This window comes from Apteryx rowi, unplaced genomic scaffold, assembly GCF_003343035.1.
Source record: "Apteryx rowi isolate R43461 unplaced genomic scaffold, aptRow1 scaffold_24, whole genome shotgun sequence".
Classification (NCBI taxonomy): domain Eukaryota; kingdom Metazoa; phylum Chordata; class Aves; order Apterygiformes; family Apterygidae; genus Apteryx; species Apteryx rowi.
The window spans coordinates 3064456-3088812 of NW_020448752.1; the positions used below are offsets into that span (position 1 = coordinate 3064456).

At 42.6% G+C, this 24357-nt stretch overlaps 1 protein-coding gene across 8 annotated transcripts; it reads right to left on the minus strand.

Moving 5' to 3' along the window:
* Positions 1-2075: 2075 nt before the first annotated feature.
* KIF4A (kinesin family member 4A) lies at positions 2076-24305 on the minus strand. Of its 8 annotated transcripts, none has more exons than XM_026066310.1 (31): positions 24293-24305; positions 23876-24018; positions 23582-23696; positions 22756-22946; positions 22368-22460; positions 21110-21276; positions 20771-20865; positions 20454-20573; positions 19078-19253; positions 18059-18120; positions 17301-17433; positions 16776-16834; positions 16460-16565; positions 15697-15762; positions 15200-15385; positions 14405-14508; positions 13280-13424; positions 12655-12765; positions 11794-11877; positions 11063-11176; positions 10674-10829; positions 10153-10247; positions 9550-9679; positions 8523-8693; positions 8004-8111; positions 7119-7199; positions 6926-7027; positions 6101-6262; positions 4533-4652; positions 3657-3779; positions 2078-3015 (listed from the first exon to the last, which is right to left on the minus strand). In XM_026066310.1, the coding sequence occupies exons 2-31, from the start codon at positions 23996-23998 to the stop codon at positions 2830-2832; spliced, it is 3684 nt and encodes a 1227-aa protein (XP_025922095.1). In that variant the 5' UTR covers positions 23999-24018; positions 24293-24305; the 3' UTR covers positions 2078-2829. The 8 variants fall into 8 exon arrangements, 7 of the variants coding, with proteins under 7 accessions (XP_025922096.1, XP_025922095.1, XP_025922092.1 ...); XM_026066307.1 differs by having other exon boundaries at positions 2079-3015; positions 17301-17436; XM_026066309.1 differs by having other exon boundaries at positions 2081-3015; positions 7119-7196; positions 17301-17436.
* Positions 24306-24357: the final 52 nt, after the last annotated feature.

Sequence of the window (24357 nt, forward strand, 5' to 3'; positions counted from 1 at the left end):
TTCATATACATACACATGTATACATCAGTCAATTTTTTTCTATTTTTTTAACACACACACACACACACACACACACACACACACACTTTTTTGCACCCTCCCATATCTTTGCATGTGAAATGCCCACAATGACAGTGTGTGAGAGGGAGCGAGAGCTAGAGAGTGTATGTGTGTTAATATAGCATTTATATAAAATATATGACTGTGTTTATAAATTAAAATACTATAAATGTTAGTTTAGAGAGAGAGAGAGAGAAAGTGTGTGTGTGTGTGTGTGTGTGTGTGTGTGTGTTGACAAATTCATGTTATTATAGTTTTTCGTATCTTGCAGTTTAGTTACATACATTTCTGAATGCTAGATAAGCAACTCAATTTATAAATAATAAAAGTATGTTAGATTAATATATTTATTTCAGGCATAATATATCAATAGTATATAATATAAAATTATATGTGCATTATGCTTAACACATTGTGTTTAATGCTATAAYATATTTAGCCTATGATTGGCATTACTATATAATACATATATTAGTATACTTAGAGCATATTTGCTGTATTACACCCACCCACCCCCCACCCATGTCCCTCAGCACCCTCAGAGCCGCCCCGGGACCCTGCTGCGCYGCCTCGCCACCCTSCTGGGGAGAACAGCGGCTTCTCGGCTCCAGCGTGACCCRGAACGGCCCCTTGTCAGAGGCCAAACGCCCCTGCCTGCCTCAGCTGCTGGGGAGGCGCAAGTGAGATCAAGACAGTGCTTCCAAAAAAGCGTTTTCTGGTTTATCGCTTTCCCGCAGTTACGGCTGAAGAGGGCAGAGTCCCTCAGCCRCCGCCTCGAGGATGCTGTGGCACCCGAGCGCAGGCGACGAGCCCCAAGCAAGCRACCCAAACGCGAAACCTTCGGAGGCCGGCAGCTCCTCCAAGCAGCCGGCGACAAACAGCCTCTTCCAGCCGCGGGCGAACCGGGCCCCGAGAGTCCGACTGAACCGCGGTCCTGAGCAGCTGCTCTTCAGCAGCGCCTTCCATGAGGGCGCCGAGCAAGGAGACCCCCGGCCTCTGCCCCGCGCGGCTGCTCCCGGACCAGCGCCCTGGGCGGGAAGAGGAACGCCGCTCCCAGCCTGCAAGACTGTAGGTGGATTTCTTTTTAAATGCTTAGTGTTACAAGTAGGACAGGTTTATTTAAACCGCAGAGCTTTGTGACCTTGCTTTGTCCAATTTGTTGCCTTTGTGCTGCAGCTTTGCTCCCAAAATAGAACCGGTGTTAGGATTATTTTATAAATCCCTGCATGCAGGCTAGGAAGATTTGTGGGTAAAGTGTTCACAACTTACTTGTTTTAAAGCCCGTTAACCAAGCTTGTATCTATAACTATCAGAGATTTTATATGCTTTGAAAGTAAAAAGATGACTGAACTAGCAAAGCAGCCACCTACCAGTTCTCATTTGAGCTGATTGTATATGCGATTTCCCCATCTGCCAGTGTCCTATAGAGATCCCAGCACTTCAGTTACAGCACTAACTCTGCTTGTGCTACAGGCACATGGGAGCATGCAYAGAGCCTTGCTCTGCTGTAAATCCTGGAGAAGTTACTCATGGAAGGAGTATTTCAACACAGGAGAACTGTTAAATCCGCACAGAGGAACAACTTCCCCTTCACTGGGCATTGCATGCTAATGTCAAGGGAGCTGTTGCTCATGTCCATGGTGATACTTGTTTTATTCAGGAGAAAGCATCCAGTTATCCTTTGATGTTCACCAAAGGCTTGTCTGAACAKGGACGGTGCTTGCACCGAACCAGAAGGCAGAGCCACGGTTAATGCAACACCAGGCCCCAGAAAATAAAACACAGATATTAGGGTAGGTGCAGATGCAAGACTTGGARCATGGCAGAAGAAATGTGTAGCCATGTGCAAGTCATCCTGGAGATGGTGGTTATTACCCTTACCAACAAAGWAAAATCCTTAATTTAAAACATATGAAGACAAGCAGTATCACTTCTTCCTGTAGCTCAAAATCAGGGCTTCAGGAAATGCATCAGCATTACCCTTTTGGTCTTCCACCATTGAGTGAAGTATAGCACAAGATCCAGAGAGAGTCCTCACAGTTAGCAATGCAACTGCTGTCATAGTTTTGAGGTTGATTTTAATAATGATGCTAATTGCAGAGCACAATGTTAAAAAAAAATCCATTTTTTTTAGTAGTTCCTTTATTAAAGCTACAAAAACAAGTTAAAATCACTAYAACATTCACATATGGCTAGCTAGTTTCTAACTTCATTGAACAAGGACCAGTGCCCAAAGGGGTACAGAAACACTGACCATTTCATAGCTGCTAGCTCGTTTAAGACTAAAGACTGTCTCATTAAGATAAAGCACCATCAGATCTCATGGAGTAGCTTGGAACAGTTCCTCATTCTGTATTGGAAGAGACAGTGCCCAGATCTCCAGTGCAAATTCAAAGTTCTTTCAAGATCATGGATTAAATCGTACACCCAACGTGTTCACAGCTCAGGATGAGGAAGGCAACTGGAATGAGCAAGCTGGATAAAYCAATTCCGCTCACACAGAAATTCCAAAGAGGAAAGAGGTTTTCTCACCATCGTTCTGGTACAAGACATCCGCCCAAGTCCCACACATACAAATATTTACAAAGAATTGGACAATCTAGGAAGAACTAGTGTTTGATTCCCTTGCTGATGCCAGCAGCTGTCAGGCAAAACAGTCATCAGGCTTATTCTGCAGCAAGAGATCTCAACACGTTTTAAAAAGTCACCAGCATCTGTGGCATTAAAGAAGTGCAGCACAACCCACTTGTGGGGCATCCTATGGGCTCCTCAGTCAACTTCCTCTTTGATAGGGGTACAACCRGAGAAGAAGCTGGTATTGCTGCTCAGCATTCTCTTCTTTCTCTTTACAAATGGTATCTGGTTCTCTTGGGACTCCTCGTCTCTCACGATCAGGGAAGCAGCAGTGTTGGGCTTCTTGATAAATACATCCTGGTCCGTAATATCTTTCAGGACCTATCAGAAAAGCAAGGAAGATAATTTTGAAGTTGGTCACTGCTCTGAAGAGAGCCAAAGAGCTTTCACTAAAGCTTGGAGGCAGCACATAAAAAAGTTTCCTGGCCAATTTCAAAAGAGTTGCTGAATTTCTTTATTCAGGTCAAAATCTAAAGACCAATTCAYGGGCTGAGCTGGAGTAGACAGCACTAGGGATCAGTATCCAGAGGGTACACATGAAATTAAATGAATTAGTTTAGCTGAGGCAAAGCTTCAGTTGCCAAGTCAGAGTAGCTTAAGAACAATAACTYTCTATGTAGACAGATACAAATCTGTCCTAGTTCTGCAGTTCTCTCTCTTTTATTGCTGGAAGGCACAGCAGGAAAGTAGGGGATGTGAGAGTTAGTATGGGTGAGATCAGCACCTCGACTCCCGTTCCTTTCACACACTGCACAGAAAGACGGTGTGACATAGTTTTCATACTAAACCTTAAGAGTTCAGCACACTCAGAACTTAAATATCAACTGGCCTGAGAGCTACAGTGTCTTCAGAAGTTTCTAGCAGCAGTTTATTTTCTTCGGATTTTGTGTCCATTGCTAACCCTAAATGGGAGGTACATGCATTCAGAACCACCTGTTCTTTTTCTCGGCTTTGAGCAGTACCTTGGTAGTTGGAGTGATACACACTGGCTGAAAGAAGGTCTCTCCTGCAGTCACTTCAGTGGGGTCTTCCAGTTTGAAGGATCCTTCAGAGTCYCTTGTTTGGTCCTCACACAACGTGGCATCCTGAGGGGCAGTACTATTCTAAAGCACTTTTACAATATCCAGCCATCCCTTCCCTACCAATARTTAAAGAAATACTAGGGGTCTCTAAGTGACCTTCTCTCCAATTTCAAAGCAGTTCATAGAGGCATCTGGAATCACGTACTATCAGGCAACTGGTTTCATAGAACAGTGAATAATTAAAGAATCGCTGCCTCTCAGCAACACAGAATGGGAAGTCTCTGCTTCAGACRTCCAAGGTCCAAGGGCAAGGCAGACCTTTCTAGCAAAGCTTCTAATGATCATCAGTTGCTCATGAACCATCCTGATGCTACAAGCCCCCCACCCTAACTTATTCTTTCCATCCTTTTAAAACACCTAAAAATGARTTAAGCTTTTTTGCAGTTTGAAGCYAAAGATAAAACTTTTACTTACTARGTGTAAAAAAGACTTAAATTTTTTGTCCTCAGATTTGTGTCAGATTCTACTCACTGCTAGTTGTCAAAGTGATTTGGGACATGACCTGAATTTCTATACTTTAGTGCAAGAGCCTGATTCTGCAGTGAAAAAGTTTGGACTCAATTATCACAGATAAACCACTGAATTACCGTGATATTTATAAAGGTTTCAGAGTGGTAAGTGYGATTTAGCTTGACAAATTGTCCGTGTATGCTAGTAGCAATTGCTTATGTATTCACCCAGGTTTGCTTAAACAAACCATAGGGTCCAAGTGCCTAGTGCAAGCACTTTCACATCCACAATTACAGCAGTACTCACGGGAAAGCCAGGGTCTCTGTTTCTGCATTTTGTTGAGTCACAGCCACAGCCTCCAGTGCAACCTGCCTTCTGCCTCCTGCAGCCACACTGTCTATTTCCACATCGGCCTTTGCAGGAGCACTAGATAAGAGAAAGTTTTGTGCAGAAAGAGCTTTGGTATTTTATAAACTGAATCTAGATTTCCACAGCTATGAACACCTGAAGCAAGCTGAAGGACAGTACTATCCACAAGCTATCATGAACCTTCTATTTCACTGTCAGTCTCTCATTCCAGGAGAAGAAAAAGTTCTCTTTCCACCTCCTGAGCCATCTCTTGATCAAGTAATCCCTAAATAAGTACCTTTGATTTTACACTCCCTGACTTCAGGTTGCCCAAAAGGATGCCAGTTTCAGTGTCAGTTGAACAAGCTAACACATGCACACAAGAAGGCATGTCAGATCACCACATTTAGGGTCCTCCTTCTAGACAGAAGTGACCTGATTTAGCTACTTCATGGCATATTAGAACAGTGAACCCCTTTGCATGGTCGAGCTTCTACAAGCTGCAGTTCTGCATTGAGAAGTAACTTGCACTGGGGTTCTGCATGCGGACTCAGAAAAGCAAACTGTTAAACACAAACCCTACTTCCTGCAGTGTGACCAAATCTAGATTTAAAAAAAAACAACCAAACAAAAAACGCACACAACTCACCACACAAGCACAAACAACCCCCCCCCCCAAACACACACCACCACAAACCTTGAGTACTGCAATTCAGAATTCATCAGTTTGACAAGCATCAGTGAAAGAAACTGAAGTCAGGTCTTAAAACGCATAGGCTGCTCTGTGGTAACTGCCAACAAGAGCAAAACATGTAGTGATTTACCCCTCAGTGAAGGGGGAAGGCCCTAGCGAAAGGGGAAGAACACGTCTCACGATGGAGGTCTACCTTCACAGCAATTCAAGCCCAAGGAGGCCCACTGGTTCACACTGGCTCATATTCAGCACTTAGAAAGAGGAACCTTGCACATCACCTCTGCTACCCCGGCAGGAATTAATTGAGCAGCAGGCTGAAGCTTCGCGCTCAGACTGATGTGAATGGAAGACTGAAGCTGTAGCCTTTGTCATGGTCCCATACAGTGGGACCAGGAACTGCAGTACAACACGGTGGGACCAGTACGTAGAGATCCATGGCAGTACACCCCATTCTTCCCTTAAAACAAGCTCTATGGAGGGATACAGCAGCTGTTAATGCTCACTGTTTTGCTGTCATCTAAAACACCTAGGCCAATTGCACAGCCAGAGGCAGTACAATAGAATGTGTTTTGCTCATGGTAGAACCTGTCTGATGAAAAATCATTTAGAAGAGTGTTGCTGAGACTGTAGGTAACTTGTTTTTTTCTGCCAGAAAATTATAAATAACCAATGCCAGGAGTAATATCAGCTTAAGACTGCTCAGAAGATTAGTGGAGACACCAGAGTCTCACTTTTTCTCTGTACACACACTAGATCCTCAGGGATGCAGGCAATTGGTTCCCTTATAGGTAGTAACAAGTCAAAGGTAGATAATTAGGTAACTGGATCTTACCCCCATCATGCTTCTCTTTGCTCCTTTGACTGCTTTCACTGGAACCCACTCGGCATCCTCCAGCTCCCCTCCAGACTCCCCCGAGTCAGAGAACAGCTCTTCCACATCCATTTCTGGGGTTGGTGCACGGGGTTTTGCTGTTGTTTGCCGGCGAGCCTTTGGCTACACACAGAAATTAATAAGGGTTAAGGCCTCAAAAGAAATGACAATAGGTCTGTATTTTATTAAAGTAGGGTTTTCAGAGTCCCATCAGCATAGCCCCAATCCCCTCAGACAGCCGAGAGAGATACAGGGTCAGGGAGAAGGCAAATAATCAGACTGGCAGTTCAATCACATACTTGGTTTAAACTACTCAAGTTTTTAAAAACATAGTTGACAAATCCTTAGCAGATTTGTGTCACAGTCTTGGCAAAATGGTTTTGGATCATTTATCCCTCCCAGCACTAAGATTTAGATCTTTTGCAGGGCAGTGATTAAACATTCTATGACAGATGCCTAGCTCCATGATTCAGAGACTGGAAATACTACAGAGAAAACACCTGGCTTACTGAAGAGGATACAGTCAGACATAATTAGACAGAGGACACAGGATTTTTTTAAAAACAGAAAACCTAGTGCCAAATAATTCCAGAAGTATTTTAAAAATCGAAGCCTTAAGAACTGTCTGAAGTAGAGACCAAGCCTACTTCAATAAGCAGAACAAGATGCCTTGTAAAAAGCAACCTGGCAGAAAGAAACCAAGACTATTGTTAGTAGCCAACATTAACATTCAGAAAGCCCCAGGCATGATAGAAGCATGACAACTAGTAGGCAGCTGCTCTTTACTTTGGGTGGGACGTAATCAAAAGGAGAATCTGGGGACTCAGATGGCACTTGCTGAATGCGTCGGAGCTTCTGTCCACTGGCAACTTGGAGAAGCAGCAGTTTCTGTTAATAGGGACAAAAGTTAGCTTTGGAGTGTACGCTTACCCCACTGCCAAGAAGCTCTTATACTACTTAGGTCTGTACAGATCTCTACCTGTTTGAGAGTGTCATTTTCCTGGAGAAGTTCTTGGTTCTTCTCACAGATCTCCCTCATTTTCTCCAGCTCTTCCTCCTGCTTGCAAAACACAAGGAAATCTATAGGCTTACATGGGGGTAGCACAAATAGTTGTTTGGGACAAGTTTTTCTATTTGAATCTTTCTTGCAATGTCAAAGGGGTTTCTCTGTATTTTCCAGCAGGACATCGGCTTTGGTTTCTAGATCAGGAGATCATTAGTGCCACTACTTACTTTTATGCATAACATCGTCAACACAACTGTGAAAGGATCCAGTCTAAGTGACCATTTAAGATCTAAAACTCCTTCTATTTTGAAGGTTCATCTCCAGATTAGGGGCACCTAGGATCAAAGTAACTTCAGTACCATCACTGTGTCCTTCCTCAGCAGCTTGCTACACCACTTAATTCTCTTAGGTACAAGGCAAGGGGCAGCTTGTAACACACTTACATCATCTTATAGACAATTTTCTCCTCAAGCTAGAGTTCTTTCACTGCTGACAGCACAGCGGGACTGTGCTTAAAGCATTAGTAACAGGGTGTTGACTACCCTAATTAAAGGTGCTCTGAACATGGAAGAAGCTTGCACAAGCTGGTCAGAGTGCAGTAGGCCTCATTGCTGAATTTAAGTTTATTTCATCTATGGAAGAAGACACACAAGAAAAAACCCACAGGTTTAGTTGAACCTGTATAGCAGCTCTCTCTCCAACTCAACATAATCAAGCCATCATAGTTACAGATGGAAATGCCTTCAGCAGCAAACCCCCTTTGCACATTCCTCAGTCTATAGCTACTATTTCAAATAATTGCATGTGCAACAGAGCCCCAGTGAGGAGGCCCCAAAAAGTCATATCCAGAAACTCTACCTGGAACTTGAGTCGCTCTTGTAGTTGTTTCTCCTGCTCATTTAGTGAATCTTCCAATTTCTTCTCTGCTGCTTCTTTTTGCTGAAATTGGCTGAGCAGGTACAGAACCTACAAGCAAGATAACAAAGCAGAGACAAATGTGAATTCTTGAGGAGATACCTGGCAGATTTGGCATTAAAGACCTTGGCAGTTTTCTCAAAAGTTGCTTTCTGCCATTTCCAGCATGATTCTGTTCCAATCCACTTTAAAAATTAACTTGTGCTCAGGTGCTACCACCTCACTTAAAGAAATGTGAAGAAGTTACTGAATAAGAAAACTTGCAAGGGCCAGAAGACGAATAGGGAAATTTTGGGGCTTTTGCTGTCTATCCTGCAAGAGGCCAACAGAACTTGAACAGATAGATAGCAACAGATCAGTTTTGCCATGCCACTATTGCATTTTTCTCTGAGCAGATACAGGAATCAGAGTTCCAAGACATTCGCACAGGAGCTCCCAAGATTTCTGTCACTCATATTTTACCTTTTCCTGGTGTTGTTGCTCCTGCACCAAAAGCTGATTTTGGAACTCAGCCTCCAACTCTGTCACGTGGTTTCGCTCTTCAATCAGCATCTTTTGTATGTCTGAACAGCTGGCTTTACTCTGCTGAAGATTGCTCTCCAGCTTGCTTTCCTGCACTTTTGAGGAGACCAGCTGAAAGACAACAGCAAGGAGGTTGCTTGGGTCAATGAGCTCCACATTTTGTAATGTATTTAAGACAGAAGTGCTTCAGTCAGAGTAAAACAGTTCTGCTTAGCTTATAACCACCTTATGAAGGGGACTAGCCATCAGCAACAAAGGCAGCAGACGAGAGGTTCACAGCTGACAGCCAGTGTGGAAGCACAAAGCAGAGATAATAGGAAATCTTGCTGACAGTTCCTAAATTGATCTCCTCTCCTGCAGCACTTGAGATGTGAGGATTAGAAGAAACCCAATGAATGCTCTCCCATATTTCTTCCTTCATTCTTTTCCTTTAGTTTCTAAGCACCTGGGATTGCCCTGTGATTTTGTCATTAAGTTGCTCTGGCCTTGATTCCATATTAGCCTAATTTCTACTCTCAGTCTTGTTCAAGCTTCTCTCATCCCAACATCCATTCCAGTGTTCCCTAGCCTGACCTCGGGAAATACTCCCCTTGCTTTTCTGCAGATTGCCTACTTATTCCGGAAGTATTTTTAGGTACTTCTCCTGTTCTCTTCTGCTTCCGAAACTTGTCTCTTCCTTTTTACTGTTCCCATGCAAGGCTCCTACAAGCATAGCTTTAGCCGATACCTCCAAACCGGTGTCTATTGTGTTTCCCTATTCCCTGTTCTTTTTGAATTTCACTCCTCAAGATGATCTAGAGTACAGAAGAACATTTTAATCAGAAACTGTGAAGGAAATTAACCTAATCCAGTACAACAGTGCTTCACTTGAATTTATCTCTGCTCTCAGCCTGTTAGTCACTTCCTTTCATTCTTGGCTCAGAAGACTGAGGTTTTAGCAATAAAAACTGGAAAACTCAGAATTTACCTCTCCAAGGAGATACTTCAAAGCACATTTAGCCTCCAGAATTGTCGCAATGTTGTCCCAACGCTGTTTCACACGATCGCCATTGTCTGCATCCAAGAGTTTCTGCTGTAGATCTGCTATCTGAGCACTCCTTTGGAAGAGTACATGCATTTGAGATGAAAGCACAGAAGAGAACCCGAGCTAGAACCTGGGCTAGAACTACTGTTATCAGAATATTAGACAAAATAGTTCAAATTAAAATTTTACTACTTAGTATGGCCACTGGAGTCTGCAGTTCTACACCAGGGACTCTCTCCTCCCCTTCTACACCTCCGATTAAAGCAAAAGTGCAGTGTTCCCCTCATTTGAAGATGCTCACAAAGTTGTTGTCTTAGTTGTAAGACCAGAGCAATCTTATTTTTGCCCGAGTAGTATCCTCAGCTCCCCCTATTTTGGGAATTTTCAAGCCAGGAAAACCACATGGTCTTACTTCATAATTTTTTATGTTAATGTTATGAATTACTTGCATTTCTCTTCTGTTTCACAAAACAGCTATAGATAGAGATGAGAAAAAATAGAGGTAAGGTGCAGGCTGTGCACATCAGCTTTGTAGTACTGCTTTACCTTAGCTCCATCTCAGTTTCCAGGCTCTCTATCTGTTTTGATATGGAAAGGTCCATCTCTGATGCCTGCAAATCTGCGATGGAGTAGGTCCGTCTCTAAAGAATTGCAGCAATAGACAGAAGTGAACAATGGTTGAAGAAATATTATGAAATAAACAGCATGCAAGACAGGGCTTCCATTTATAGACATTTCAAGAGAGGGGCAACATTATTATAACAGCTTCCAAGTATCTTTTAATAGTTTAAATCAGTCATCCCTTTGCAACAAATTAAAGTCTTTGATATGGGCTGTGACCTGCTCACATCTGTCAGATTCATTGCACTAACATGTCACACCAGCACCTATGTTCCCTGACATGCCAGAGGACAGTGAGAACATTAACCCATTCTTCCAGAAAAGGAACCTTCTCCATCTCCCTTCTGTGCAAGAAAGGATCAAATAGCAGTGAACAAGACTAAGTTACAGCACTTGCTGAACAGCCAGTGGCTTGGGACAGGGGACATGGCATTTCCCTCTGTTACCCGGAGCTTTGGAGGAGGGTTCTCCCCAGCTTCTTTCTTCTCTTTAAGCTGAAGGAGCTCCTGTGCCAAGATCTTTCTGTCCTCCAGAAGGTCAGCAAGGTGCCGTCGAGCTTCCTCGGTACTAACAAGGACTTCTACTTCATTCGCAAGCCAGCTCTGGAGGAAAAACAGTATAGTGGTTCAGTATAGTCTTAACTTGGGACTGGCTCCTTCTCTGAACTGCCTTCACAGCTATACTGAATAATTAACATTGCCTCCCTTCACAGTAATAAGCAATTCCATGTTCCTTCCCTTTGATCTCCAGCCGTCACCCCCCAGCAGCTCCTAATGCATTCACAAAGCTAGGTTTGCCTATTGTTTGTAGGGACGCACAATGCATTGTTACCCACCTTTACTCGTGCAGCGACTCCTTCCATTCCCCGATTTTGACTCTCCTTCCGTTTGTCCGCAGCCTCCCGTTGTTTCTGCAGAGCATCCTTTAGGCGCTTGTTAGCGGCTGCTGCCTGCAAAACATTTTACACAGAAGCTGAACAGTAGTGACCTCACCTAGGAATCCTGCGACAGCTAAAACCACAAGACATTCACAATGCAAGCCACTGACAGCCAGTGAGAAAAGCGCGCATAGTTACAGATTAACAAATCCAAACTACAACTTTAGAATTAATCAGGGACTATAGTGTCCCTTACTTTATTTCCTTTGCTGAAAGTCTCAGGCTATAAAGAATCTGCTTAGAAATTAGAATGGACTAATGGCAAAAGAAAACATCCCAAAAAAATGGTGTCAGATGTATATCTTCTCTGCAGCCATCCTGAAATAGATTTGAACTGCAATCTAGCAAATCCATCCAAACTGATTTTCTATTTTCTAGCTTGCGTATACATAATAGACAGCAGCCTGATTCTCAAAGGATAATTTATCCTTTAAGGAGCAGATTTAATTAGAATCCTTCAAAGGTTACCAGACAGAAACACAATGTTTTCTACAGAAAGAAAAACAACCATTTCCAGACCTCCAAACTGCTTTTAAGAAGCTTCTGCATACTCTATTAACAACCTCCAACCACATTTTGCAGACCTTTAAGAACTGGGCAGGAGTTTTTAGCACTTACTGGCTCCTTACCTCTTCTGTTTTGCGCCGAAGTACATTAGCCTGCTTCTGAAAGTCTCGTTCTAGCTTAAGCAGTTCATATTGCCTCTTGCGATCCTGCAGGGAAATACGTTAGATAGAAAAGTTACACGTCATCTTAATAACTATGGCCAATTTCACATTTCATGGCAATTTCACGCTTCATAGACCAAAACAGTTGCATAGTAGAATGGCAAGTTTTAGTACTTCTTGATGATGATTTCACTGAACATTACAAGGTTAAGCCACATACTGCCTTTATGAACAAATGGCCATTAGGATTAAAGCAACCAGAAAGGGCTCCACGCTTTCTACTAAGAAAGTTTAGGAACCTGAAGGTTGTAAGAGACTGGAAGTCACAAGTCTAAGACATAGCGTCCCAAAGCATTTAGGAGCTAACTTGTTACAGTAAGAATTTTTGTAAGACCAGAAATCAAGAGATACAGATGCCTGCTGTCCATTACACCCGAATGCTGCAAGCATCAGATTTCATTAACAATTCTYGCTGCTTACTTGCGGATTCAACATTCCTTTCATATATTAAATACCTCTCACTCTGTGGCTAAAACCTACAACTTTAAATACTTTAAAAAAATATTTAATATTTTTGCTACCTGCTTCAGGTCTGAATGAAGATGACTGTGTTGATAGCTAAGATCTCCAGATATAAGCAAGTCCATTTATGACAACTGGTGAAAGGTGGCAACCATATGAACTAATGTTTTGTTATCTTCAAAGCATTCCCCAGATGTTTTTCAGATGCTTGTTAAGCTAAATAAAGCCTTGCAGCAAACCCCAATGAATTGTTTCACTCTTCAGAGGGAGGTACAGTTTGGGGGCTTATTGTTTGCTCACCCGTTCTTTCAGTTGGATCACCTCCTTGTCCTTCTGTTGTTTCCACTGCCTAAATTTCTCAGCATCATCTTTCATTTGGCGCATCAGCTGTACCCTTTGGTTTTTCATTTCCTGAAAAATAAAAACAGCTAGGAAAATTGTGCAATGCTCACATTCTGGATAGTTTCAACCTACACTACGTGTGTGTGTGTGTGTGTGTGTGTGTGTGTGTGTGTGTGTGTGTGTAAAGTGCAGGAAATACTACAGTACGCTGCCCACTCAGAGTACGTGCCTAAGGAGGCTCTCAAGAGGCCTAAAACCAGGAATTCATCTTTTAAGCCATAAATGAAAAGAACCACATGCACAACACACATGTGGAAATGAAAGTGAAGTCAAGTGACTTGATTGAGGCAACAAATTCTCAAAATAGCCTGGTACTTTGGACTTCTTTTTTCTATCCAAATCTCAGTCATTGCCTGCCTATTTCATCATCAGCAATGGCACTCATGTAGGAGTTGCAGAGGAATCTAGTAAAAAACCCCCAAACTCTGGTGTTCTCAGTCTAACAAAACAGAAAGTGTCAGCATCTTCCATCTGGAAGTCTACACTAGAACAAGTCCGAAATCTGCATGTCAGGATTATTTACCCTGATCTCCTGGTTCAGTTTAGAGACTGTACGTTCTGTGGATTCCTTCAGCTTTAAGAGCTTTGATTGCTCATTCAGCTTCTTCTTCAGCTCATTAATTTGCCCTTCCAACTCCTGAAGTCTTTTCCGACGCCGTTCACTCAGTCTGTAAAGAAGTTACATTTTAAATATAGACCCCTAATTACTGTCATTCTCAAGCAAGTATTCTCCAACTTCAGAAGCTCCTTATGAAAAATGAAACAATTCTACATTATCTTTCCTGCTAATCCTATCACACTTCTCAACAATTCATTCAACTGCCCTGGTATATCAAAGGGAAGCTGGAGCCTAGGAAGCCTACAGCACCTCACAATTCAATGACTGCTTATCCACAACTGTTGGGGGAACGGTCTTCTGCAAACTAAGAACGTCTCAGACATAAGCACAGTTATTTTCAAGTGACTTGGCACTAAGAGGGAGTTAAGGCATAGAACAGTCTTGTGCTCATCCCTAGTCCCGTTAGAAGAATCAGGACTTTCTACAGATAGTCAAGAGTCGCAACCAAGAGATCAGTGTTACTGAAAGAAGCCAGGGCACAAAGGGCCACAGAGGTGTCCAAGCTCAAAGCCTGCAGCAAATCTAGGTTTTCTTCATACTCTAGTTCTTTAGTTATTTTTATCTCACAAGTGAATTGTAAAGGGCCTCCTTTCCAATTCCTCAGAACAACAACAGTAGACAGGATAGCCTCCCCTTAGTGTACATACRTACGTATTTTAATGCAGAGAAGAATATGCATAGCTGCTCCTTTGAATTGTATGACTAGTCCAAATCTTTATGTCAGTTTAGGATGAAAGTTTCCAACACCAATTATTCTTTTAAAGTTAAACATAAACTCTTTCAAAGCCTTAGAACATGCTCAGTACCAAAAACATCAACAGTATTTGCAAGTATTCACTAGAATATCACCCTGCTTTAGTGGTGCAGTGTTCTTAGCTTCAGTGGTGCAGTGTTCTTAATCTTGTTTGCATCAAAATAAGAACTATTCCAAACAGCTGAAGTAAGGCCAAGGCAATGAATTTTCATAGCTGCATTAATTACAATAATTTGCAGTGCTACAAGCCACGTAGCTTGTGTAGTCACTCTTACTTGGCTTGGTTGACATCCTTCTTTGCCATATGCAGAGCGAGGATCAGCTCCTCCTTTTCTTTTTGCAGACTGCTAACCTCTAATTCTAGGTCCTTGATATTAGTCTGAAAAGAAGGACAGGAGTAGTAAGCCTCCAAATAAAAGCTTGAAAACTCTGCTCCCAAAGACAAAACTTTAAGACAGGGACCTTAAGGAGTCCTGTTTCTTTCCAATAGGCTGCAAAACACCCTGTCTGAAAACAGCATCAAAAAGGCTAGTCCTCCATACACTGAAATTGTAGTCAGTCTATAGAACCACTGTAATATAAACTAAAAGTTATGAGTGAACAATTTCAGAGATGGGAGATCCCAGTACAGCTGATGAATAGGGAAAGCCAGATCAGACAGTTGCACTATGGAAGTTAACAGTGAAGTACTTTCATTTTGGCTTGGTGGGGCCAAGCAAATCTCTGAGTAAAAAACTGTTCTATTTCACAGAGAACAGCCAGTGACTACTGGCTTATTTCAAGGGAAAGACCATCTTCTGGTAGTAGAGTTGTTTGTAGACAACCAGGAATGTTTCTTCCCCTCCCTCCCACCCTGTTCTCTGCTGACACTTGTAGTTAACACCCCCCTAATCTGCCCTGTGCCCAAGTCAGCAGTGACCCAGCTTCAGTAAATGGGCAGAACCAAAGACATGCTCACGAAAGGACGGATCTTCTCCCCCTGCTTCCATCTTCAGCAGTGCAGTGACTGCTTTAATTGGGACAAAGAAATTAAACAGATCCTTACAAGAGCCATTCTGGAAAGAGTTTACCTGGTATTGAGACTGAATGGGCTCCAGCTGACTATCATTCTGCGTCATTTTTTTGGCAAGAGCCTCTTTTAGAGCCAGGGCTTTATTCAGTTCAGTCAGCTCTTTGGACATCTGTGCTTGACGGAGGGCATGTTGAGTGGTGAAGTCATCCGGGGATCTCTTGGTATCCTCGCCCATTTCTGCTTGCTGGAGGAGACACAGCCATGAGCTAGAGAGGCCAGTCGCAAGGTCTCTAACTATGTGCTCACAGTTTCTGCAGAACACTTCAAATTCATTTTTACATAAAACAAATAGATTTTCAGAGATGAAAACAGGTTACCAATCTTAAACTAATTTATCAAAGAAGGGTGCAGAAAAGCAGCACACACAAAAGTGACATATTTCTAATCCAAATGCTTGGTAAATAGACTAGTGTAAGGATGAAAACAAAAGAGGAATGATGTGGGATAAATCATTCCCCTGGGTAAGGTCTCTGCTGTTGGACTCCCCTCACTTACAGCTGAGGCATCCTGCTCAGTGTTTGCCATCTCTGCAGCAGCTTCCATCATGGCAGCACTTTCACTCTGTACAGGACAAACAGAGAAAATTTGGGTGTAAAGTGAAAGCTAGAGAAGTAAGATGAAGTTAATAGTGGCCTGTTGGTGCATGATGACAAAGTCCAAGTTATTCTCCTCTGTCCAGAAAGCCGTCTCTGGAAAGAGACGGTCTTTCTACTTTAGTAGTGAGCGGACTCCTCCCAGACTGGCTGGGCAAGGCATTCTTTATAATCTCCCCCAGACTCCAGCATTGCCAGCCAGTTCCTCACAAGGGTAAGGAGTCTAGGGACAGGGAGAAATGTCTAGCAAGGGAGAACAGAGAAGTTCTCAATTAGACAAAGATTTGACAACTTCTATTAAGCAACTCCATGTCTCTGCAATTCAGGTTGCTCATTAAAAATACTGAGTTTATAACGCAGCTTCTAGTTTTTGGATTGTAAATCCATGCTAATCTCCCACCATAGGCTTCTTTTATGGAGACTCATTTATATTCCATGTGCAGCCACTCAAGCACAAGTGGCCTTCCTGTAGCATTAAAAGAGCAGCAGGACAGCTTGCTTTAAAGTAGACATCAAAAGTCATTTAGTATTTGTAATTCCTGGGGTCCTTTAAGCAAGGTTTCTGCTGAATGGAATCCACTGCTCAGCAGATTGGCAGAAGAGCACTAGGTTTTATTAGCGAACTCATTTGGCACACTGGCATCTTTCCCTGCATTCATTCTTACCTGCAACTGAACCAACACTTGCTGCAGATTGCGAATCACCTCTACGTTTTCTTTGAGTTCCTGATCTTCCACAGTCTCTACCAGCTTCTGCAGATCAAGCTTGCATCTGAAATGCAGACATGAAATGAGTCCACCAGTCCTACATGGCATGTTTATATCACACATGTCAATATATAACAACAGCTTTCCCCACCCTATATACAAATGAACTTCGGATGAATGAACACAAGTTGTCCGTATCCAGTTCATCCCAGCAAGAACTTCCAATGCTGAAAGGCATTTCCTCAGCACAGACAGGGTGTGGAAACAGACTTACACTGCATGTTGCTGAAGTTGCTCTAGTTTGGCATTCATCTTCTCATTTTCTTGTTCTGTCTAAGAGAAGTCAGAAAATAACTTATCTGTAGCAAAAGATACACTGTTAGTCAGTGGTAAATCTATGTACTGAAACATCATCTTCCATGATCACTTCCATTAGTTTGTTTAGACTTAACAACATTTTGGTAGGAAAACAGATAAGAATTAGGATATACACTGCAAAGAATCAAAAAGAGAGAGAGAGAGAGAGTGTGCAAGTGCTGGCACTTAAAGCATTTAAGCAAAGGAAAAGCTGAATGACTTAGGTCTACTCTTTCCCCTGAAGTCACCAGATCTATATGCTCTGAAAGAGTTCAAAAGACTTAGTTCTGACTACCTGATAGCTGGATATTTCAAAGAAATGTGAAAGTAACATTAAAGAGAGATTCCTAGTATGCCATCAGTACAAGAGCTGCTGTTGACTAGTCATCAGCTAAGAGGAAAGTCATGCAACTTAAACTCTTCTCAGGTAATTGAGCCTTACCAGAATGATCCTTTCCAACATCTGCGCTGTCTGACCAGCAGCCTCACTCAGCCCTCTGCTCAGCTTTTCATTCTCTTCTATTAATGACTGATTCTTCTCCATCAAGGACTGCAGATTCTCTGAAGGTGCCATACTGCTGAAATATCAAGGACCAGCTTGGTTGTGAACATGACTTCACTGGAGTTTTGCAATGCCATTGAAATTACCTCCAAGTTCCCTAAATAACTTGCAAAGAATATAGTTTACAGCAGTGGAACAAAAATAACTGGAGGAAGTCTAATATGAAGTCAAAATCGCTGAACAATACAGCGTACCACAAGTAGACATTTGCAAGGGAAGAAAAAAAAAAAAGACTTTTAAACAATAATGCTATAACCAACAACAAGTCTGGAAATTTCATTTATTTGGGTTTTGAAACATCCTTAAGACAACACCCATGCATGCTATTTTTTCCCTGCATTTTGTGCTTTTAAGGACAATGGAGATGGATTTGGGGCATGCAGGCAGAAGAGAAGAGGTGGGGATGGGTTTAAGAAATAGACACTTAAGTCCTCTCAAATTTCCTACAATTGATTTTTGCAGTCTTAAGGGGTTTGTTACAAAAATAAACAAACCGTAGATGCAAGGAATTTCAGTAAGCATAACCAAAACAAGCCCCTCACCCCTACAGCACTGTCACCTACAGCAAAGAAGATCTAGTACTTTTGGTAGTATATAATGTGTATCAGTTACATTGATCATGAAACTACAGAGCTTACTTGATAGACACTGGGAGGGTCCCTCCATGGGCCTGCAACAGTAACACCTGTAGTTGTTGCACCTAGAAACAGAAACAGTTACTACTTGTAAGTCTCTTTCATACAGTAACTAAATGGTTGAAGGAATTACTATTAAGGTCCTTAGTCTTAACATGTCACCTGCTCCACAACAATTGCCCTTTTACTGTTTTCTGGGGAAGGGATCGTACGTCTGTATGGTACCCAAAGAAATTTGCTTCAAAAAAAAGCTACCCCCTCTTCATCAGGGTGCTCAGATCAGCGCCTGTTTAGTTACCCTGAGGCAGCTGATAGTGTTGGATGCTACCTTTCACATGAGATAAAGTCAGATTGCTTTCATTCCTCAGCTGCGTGAATACATGATTTGCATTTACTGTATCTTAATAAACATTCACTAAACTCTAGTGAACTCTCACATGAAAAACACTTTACTTGCTCCATTTTAGAACCAAATTATTGAGTGCTCCTATGGAGAGTTAGCATAGAAGATTAAGTATATCATGTGCTTACTGCCAAGTGAGTGCAGCAAGCCTGGTTTAACTGCCATCGGTAGACAAGCCCTTCAGCACTTCTAGCTTTGGATTTAACCAGTTCATCCCAGTTTATGCAGTTTAAGTCCCCCTGAAGCTAACTGCGCAGGAACACTCCTCACTTCCCACTCTGTGCTAGACATAGCTGCATAAAGTCAGCAAGTCAGCCATCACTCTAGGTCTGTCCTTGGCTGTAGGCTAATGGGCAGGCAATGACACACTCAGCGGAAGGGAAACGCAGACTGCACTAACACTACCATTTTTCTATGGCCTCTGGTTGCTGTAGAATTACAGGAAATATTCCGTTCCCTTTATAGCACTTACACAGCCATCCCAAGAGACAGAGAAACACATATTGCATAGTTTTCATATGTTCAGCAGCTAGACATCCTATATCTTTGCTTGCTCTTTAATGAGCTTACTACCACAGGGATAGACCTACTCTTGTCATATGAAGAAAGCACCCAGTACCTGCTGCTTTAGGTGATGCAACTCAGCTGCCTGAGGATCCAGGTTGACGATTGGCTTATTTTTTATTTTTCTTGCCCTGTCAGCATAACGCAGAGTATTTAAAGTTTCTTCTAGATTGGAATCCGCTGGGCTTACACAAGCGATCATAAGAGTGTGGCTGTTACCACCCAGAGAATCTGAAAAAGGGATATAATTGATGCTTTGAGAGAGAGTAAGAATGACCTAGTAAGGCATCATCATTAAGATATCTAAGATAACATGATTGCATCACCATACAACAGATAAAAGAAACCTAGCTGTAATTTTCTGTCATTGTCATCTGCTTTCTCCTCTGCTCCAGCAAGTACTAAAGAGCATTCTTTGCATGTCAAAGTCCCAGAGTTATGTTTCAGCTCTAAGCACTGGTGATTTCACATCCGAAGCCTCTGAAACATTGTCACTGTGTTGAGTATATGTAACTTCTGATATAGTTCTTTCAGGTTCTTTCCTCTCCCTTCTCTCACACAGCAATAGAGGCAAGACCTTCATGGATATCGAGACACCAAAATTCTTACTATTATTTTCCAATTTAATGAAATAATGACTAAGAACACATCTGTTCAGATCATTAAGGTGCATGGTATTTTATCCTTTGTTTTTACACTAACACATATTGCATACCTAAAACTTTTGTTTAGGAAAGAGGGCCCCAAACCCAAATCTGCATAGTCCAAGTTCCTTACATTTGATATTTTCAGATATCTAAAATACTGAAAAGTCTAGCTTTTGGTAGCAGTTTATTTAACTATCAGGAAATAAACAAAAATCCATTAAGTTGCATTACTATGGCTATATCCATATTAAAATATTAAGACTAAGTTATATAAATTATATTAAAAGACCGTTACAACAGTTGAAAAATAAGCACTATAACAAACAGATTCAGACTAAGAAATCAAAAGACAAAGATATGAAGCGCACAGTTAAGGCACAGACAGCCTGAGCTTCTTTTTGGCTGTGATATCCTCCAGTAAGTAGCTACAATCAGGATATAATAATAGGTCTCTGTTTCCAGACTAAACTTCTCATCTTCCTTCTCCCTACCAAAAAAGTTGCACTAAGTTTATCATGTTTCCTCCCATCACTGAGTAACTGCAAGAGCCGAACTTATCTGAGTGCCTGTCTCAGTGCAATTGTAACCTAAAAACCAGAGTACAGAAAAAGTCTAGCTACAGTGAGAAGAGGAATGAAATCAATAAAAGCAATCACATCGTCAGCAGCAGCCTCCCATTTCAGAACGTAACTGTATGGCTTTCAGTATTTTTTTTTTTTTTTTTACTACTTTGTTATTTCAAACGCATCTGTAGATATAGGCTTTATCATTATCTGGTTCTTACCTTGCAGCAGTCTCGTTAGCTTTGAGTCTCTGTAGGGGACAAAACCACCCTTTTTATTTTCATCACCGAGAGCACTAATTACATTCCCCAGGCAGAGAAGACCTCTGTTGATATTGATACCTGCATACAAACAGATGACAATGAGTAGAGCTACTTCAATAGCTAGAAATTGGTTATTTCCTGTCCTCTTATAAAACACAAAAGGGTAAAAAATGCATTGTACTTAAAGAACTGCTTTGCTTCTCCTGACAAGGACTCAATTTACAAGTTCAAAAGTGGTAAGAAACATGAGCTCTACCTGTCCTCTGCCTACTGACCTTCTTTGAGCCGATCTCCCTCAGCCTTGGTCTTCTTTTGTCTCTCAGATCCAGCAAGATCAACCAGGTGTAGCTTGGAGTGAAAACTGCTGTTCCTGCAGCAGAAACAGAATATTTTACTCTCAGGTAAACATGCAGCTAGGAACAGAGCAGTCTAGCTGTTAGTATAATTGAGCTACTGGGCTGAAAAGTACAGTTCACAAAGAAAGACCAATAAAGGAACTGCCTCAACTGTAGCTCAGCTGGGTTCATCCAAGACTAGGAGAATAACAGACTATGAAATCTGCAGTAAGTCTCACTCCTAACTGCTGCTAGGAGTAGCTGTGCTGGCACACTTACTTGTCATTTTTCTTCTTCTGATCAACAGAAATGGTGAAGATGGCATGTGACCGGGAGGACTGGGAGTTCATTGCTGTGGAGGCCACTGTTCTGGAATTGTTTCCTTGCTCTAGGCAGAATACAGTATCCTGGGCACAGGCGACGCTTCTTTCTGTTAACCCTATAATCTTTATCCAGGAAGAAAGCAGCATTTATCCTCTCTTTCCTGTTCACCCCTAACTTACTGCTCCACAAAAATTCTCTCACCTCAGACTACAGCTGATGAAGTGAAGTCTATGAAAATATATGTTCACACGAAGCAGAGTCTCACTTTAAGGGAGAGGGTTAGTATGGATTCCCTAGCAAAAATCTGTTCTGAGCTTCACACCCGTATCTTGTAAATCACATCACCTCTCTCTCATCCCACTCCTGCATACACATACCAAGCTCTTCTGTGTTCAAGAGCCAGCTGGGCAATGGGATGGGAGCAGGGCTCTTCAGGACTCCACGGAGAAGCCCGCAGCAGCCTTCAGTTATCCCCTGGCCCAGCTGGTAGCACAGCATCTATCTGGGAGCTGAAAGCTGTGCCAGCGACAGGCAGAGGAAAAGGAGACTGACTGATGGGGGCAGGGGAATTGTGTGAAAAGCGTAAAAGGGTGGCAGGTATTAGGGACATAAAGGATGGAAGGGACTGAGCAGTAGGGATAAGTAGGGTCTACTGGTCTTTGTTCTGGCAAGCTTGAGCTTTCCCCAAAAGGCCTGTCTCCCTGGAATATGATGCTGCTACTAACTGCTTAATTATTATACAAGTAGGCAGAACAAGCAGCAGCATGAGCTTTTTCTGCGTTATACTATAAACACACATCTATAGCAAACCGTTAAAAGAACAAGTTAGTCATTTGAATAGTTTCTGTCAAAATGCTTTTGCTACACACCATTTCTGCCAAACTGAAGAGCACAATTGCAACAGTGAAATTTGATTAAAGGACCTGAAGTACATATTCACCTAAATCAGTCTTCAAGAAGAGGCATAAGACTTGCAAATRGCTTTGTCATGAATGTCTAATCTTATTGGTGTTACTTTTTGAGAAAAAACTTAAATGCTCAGCAACAGGTCAATTTTGAGACGAGCTAGCAGTTGTGGTGATTTTATACATATATGTTTATATAGGGAGCAGTGTGAGAACAGTCCTTAACAAGACAGTTTTATTGAAACATTTGTCCCTAGCCATGCTGCTTATGTACCCATTACGTATCCATTTCTAACAGGACAACAGACCTTTATTCCTTCTTTAGGATCTTCCCGGATACTAATTTGAGAAGACCGTTCTCTAGATGGGCACAGCAGGTCTAGAATATCTTCGTTGTAGATCTGAAAATATCAGAATAGCAGCTCAGAATTAGCAGCCTTGCAAGAGAACAGCTTGCATAAAGAATGATGTACAATTAGGCTCAGACCAGGGCTAATTTTGCATAACACTGTAGCATTTTACCTTTAGTGAGAGGTAAACAGGACTCAGAATTCAGATTCTGAGGACAAGACCTTATAAAATCTTAAGTTTTGATTTCATAAATTCCTATTACCTGAAGGACGCAGCCTCATTAAGGCTCACTTTGCCTACAATTCACAACATTGTAATATTTTGAAAAATCAAAACAACTTTTACCTCTAAATAGGAGACTTTGAGCACAAATTCCCAATCCTGCCTCTGCTCCTTTTCTTTAAATAGCAGTTTGATTACCCGAGGGATGACCCCCACACTAGGCTCATGCTCTTGATTGGCAGTGTAGGTACCTCCCATGGAGTACGTTTTTCCAGATCCTGTCTGTCCATAGGCTAAGACAGTAGCATTATACCCTACAGAAATAAAGAACGCCTAGATCAGGAAGTCAGGTGGAGACCAGCAGAATACTTTGACAAACTAATCAGCATTCCAGTAAAAGCATCCTTCCAAAAAAGCACTGCCACTCACTATCTGTTTACACAACCTTGATGCACAGGTCACAGCTAACAACATCAAGGGAAAAAGTCAATGAAAAACACCCCCAGCATAGATAAAAAGTTATTATTCTAGCTTTTTAAGGACAGCTCTGTTGCTTTAACTAAAGAGAGTCATGGATACTCTGTCATCCCAACGCTACTCCAGCATCAGTAACTCTTTCCAGTATAGGATCCTTGTCAACTCATCATATTATTCTTAATAAAAGTCTCTTGCCTTAAGTAAATATCTTCAAGAACCAAAATGACCCAATGAACATGCATAAGTCATCTTGATAGCCCTGTGAAAGCCTACAGGTTGTAAACAGGCAAGATTTGGCACTTCTCACCCCAGGCTGGAGTCAGGGTCTAGAGAGCAGAGAATTTTAGTTTCTGGGGAGACTGAAGAAGAAAGGACTCAGAACAGAGAACTGAACAGCATTTTCTTTCACACACTTGAACCCACTAAAAACCCCAGCACTTTAAAACAGAGTTTGAATTCAGCTACTGCAGACCTTTGAAGATGCCTCGTATGAGAGGAGCAACAGCAGTGTTGAAGACTTCCTCTTGCTCAACGGAAGGATCAAACACGTAGTCATATGTGAATGATTTATCATTGCCTACGATTACCTGCAAAGAGGATGAGAGCGAACAGTGCGGATTACACTGCCGTAGGAACTTGAGGTTGCTTTCAGCATAGAAAAATATAGGTATGTATATCTACATAGAGATGTATAGATACATGTAGGTTTATATGCATGGGTTTATGCAAGGCTGACCCTTCAAGGGCAGCGGGTCGGCTCCCTTACCTGCGGTTCCCCCGGCACGAAGGAAAGGCACATCTGGCACCCTTCGCTGGTCTCCTTGGGCACCAAGGGCCGGCAGCGCAGCGCCACGCGCACAGGGATCACCTTGTCATCTTCTCTCACCATTTTCAGTCGCGCGGGCTGCCCTGAGGGCGAGCAGAGAGGGATCAGGCTCCCCGGGAGCAGCGCCCGCCGCTGTCGTTACGGTATTGGCAGGGTCCCCTCAGCGTCAGGCCACGCGAGGCCTAGCGCTGAGGCGCGGGAGCCCCGTTACGGCCCCGGAGGGGGCCGTAACGGGGCTCCCGCGCCTCAGCGCTAGGCCTAGGCGTTCCACAGCCCTCCCCCGACCCTCCCCGACCCCGCACGCAGCGCGGCCGGACCCGGGGGCCGCCTCGCCTCACGGCGCCGGCCCGCACCCACCTGCCGCCGCCACCGACCGTTGAGATGGCGGCGCCGCAACGGCCAACATTCAAACCAGCGGCGGC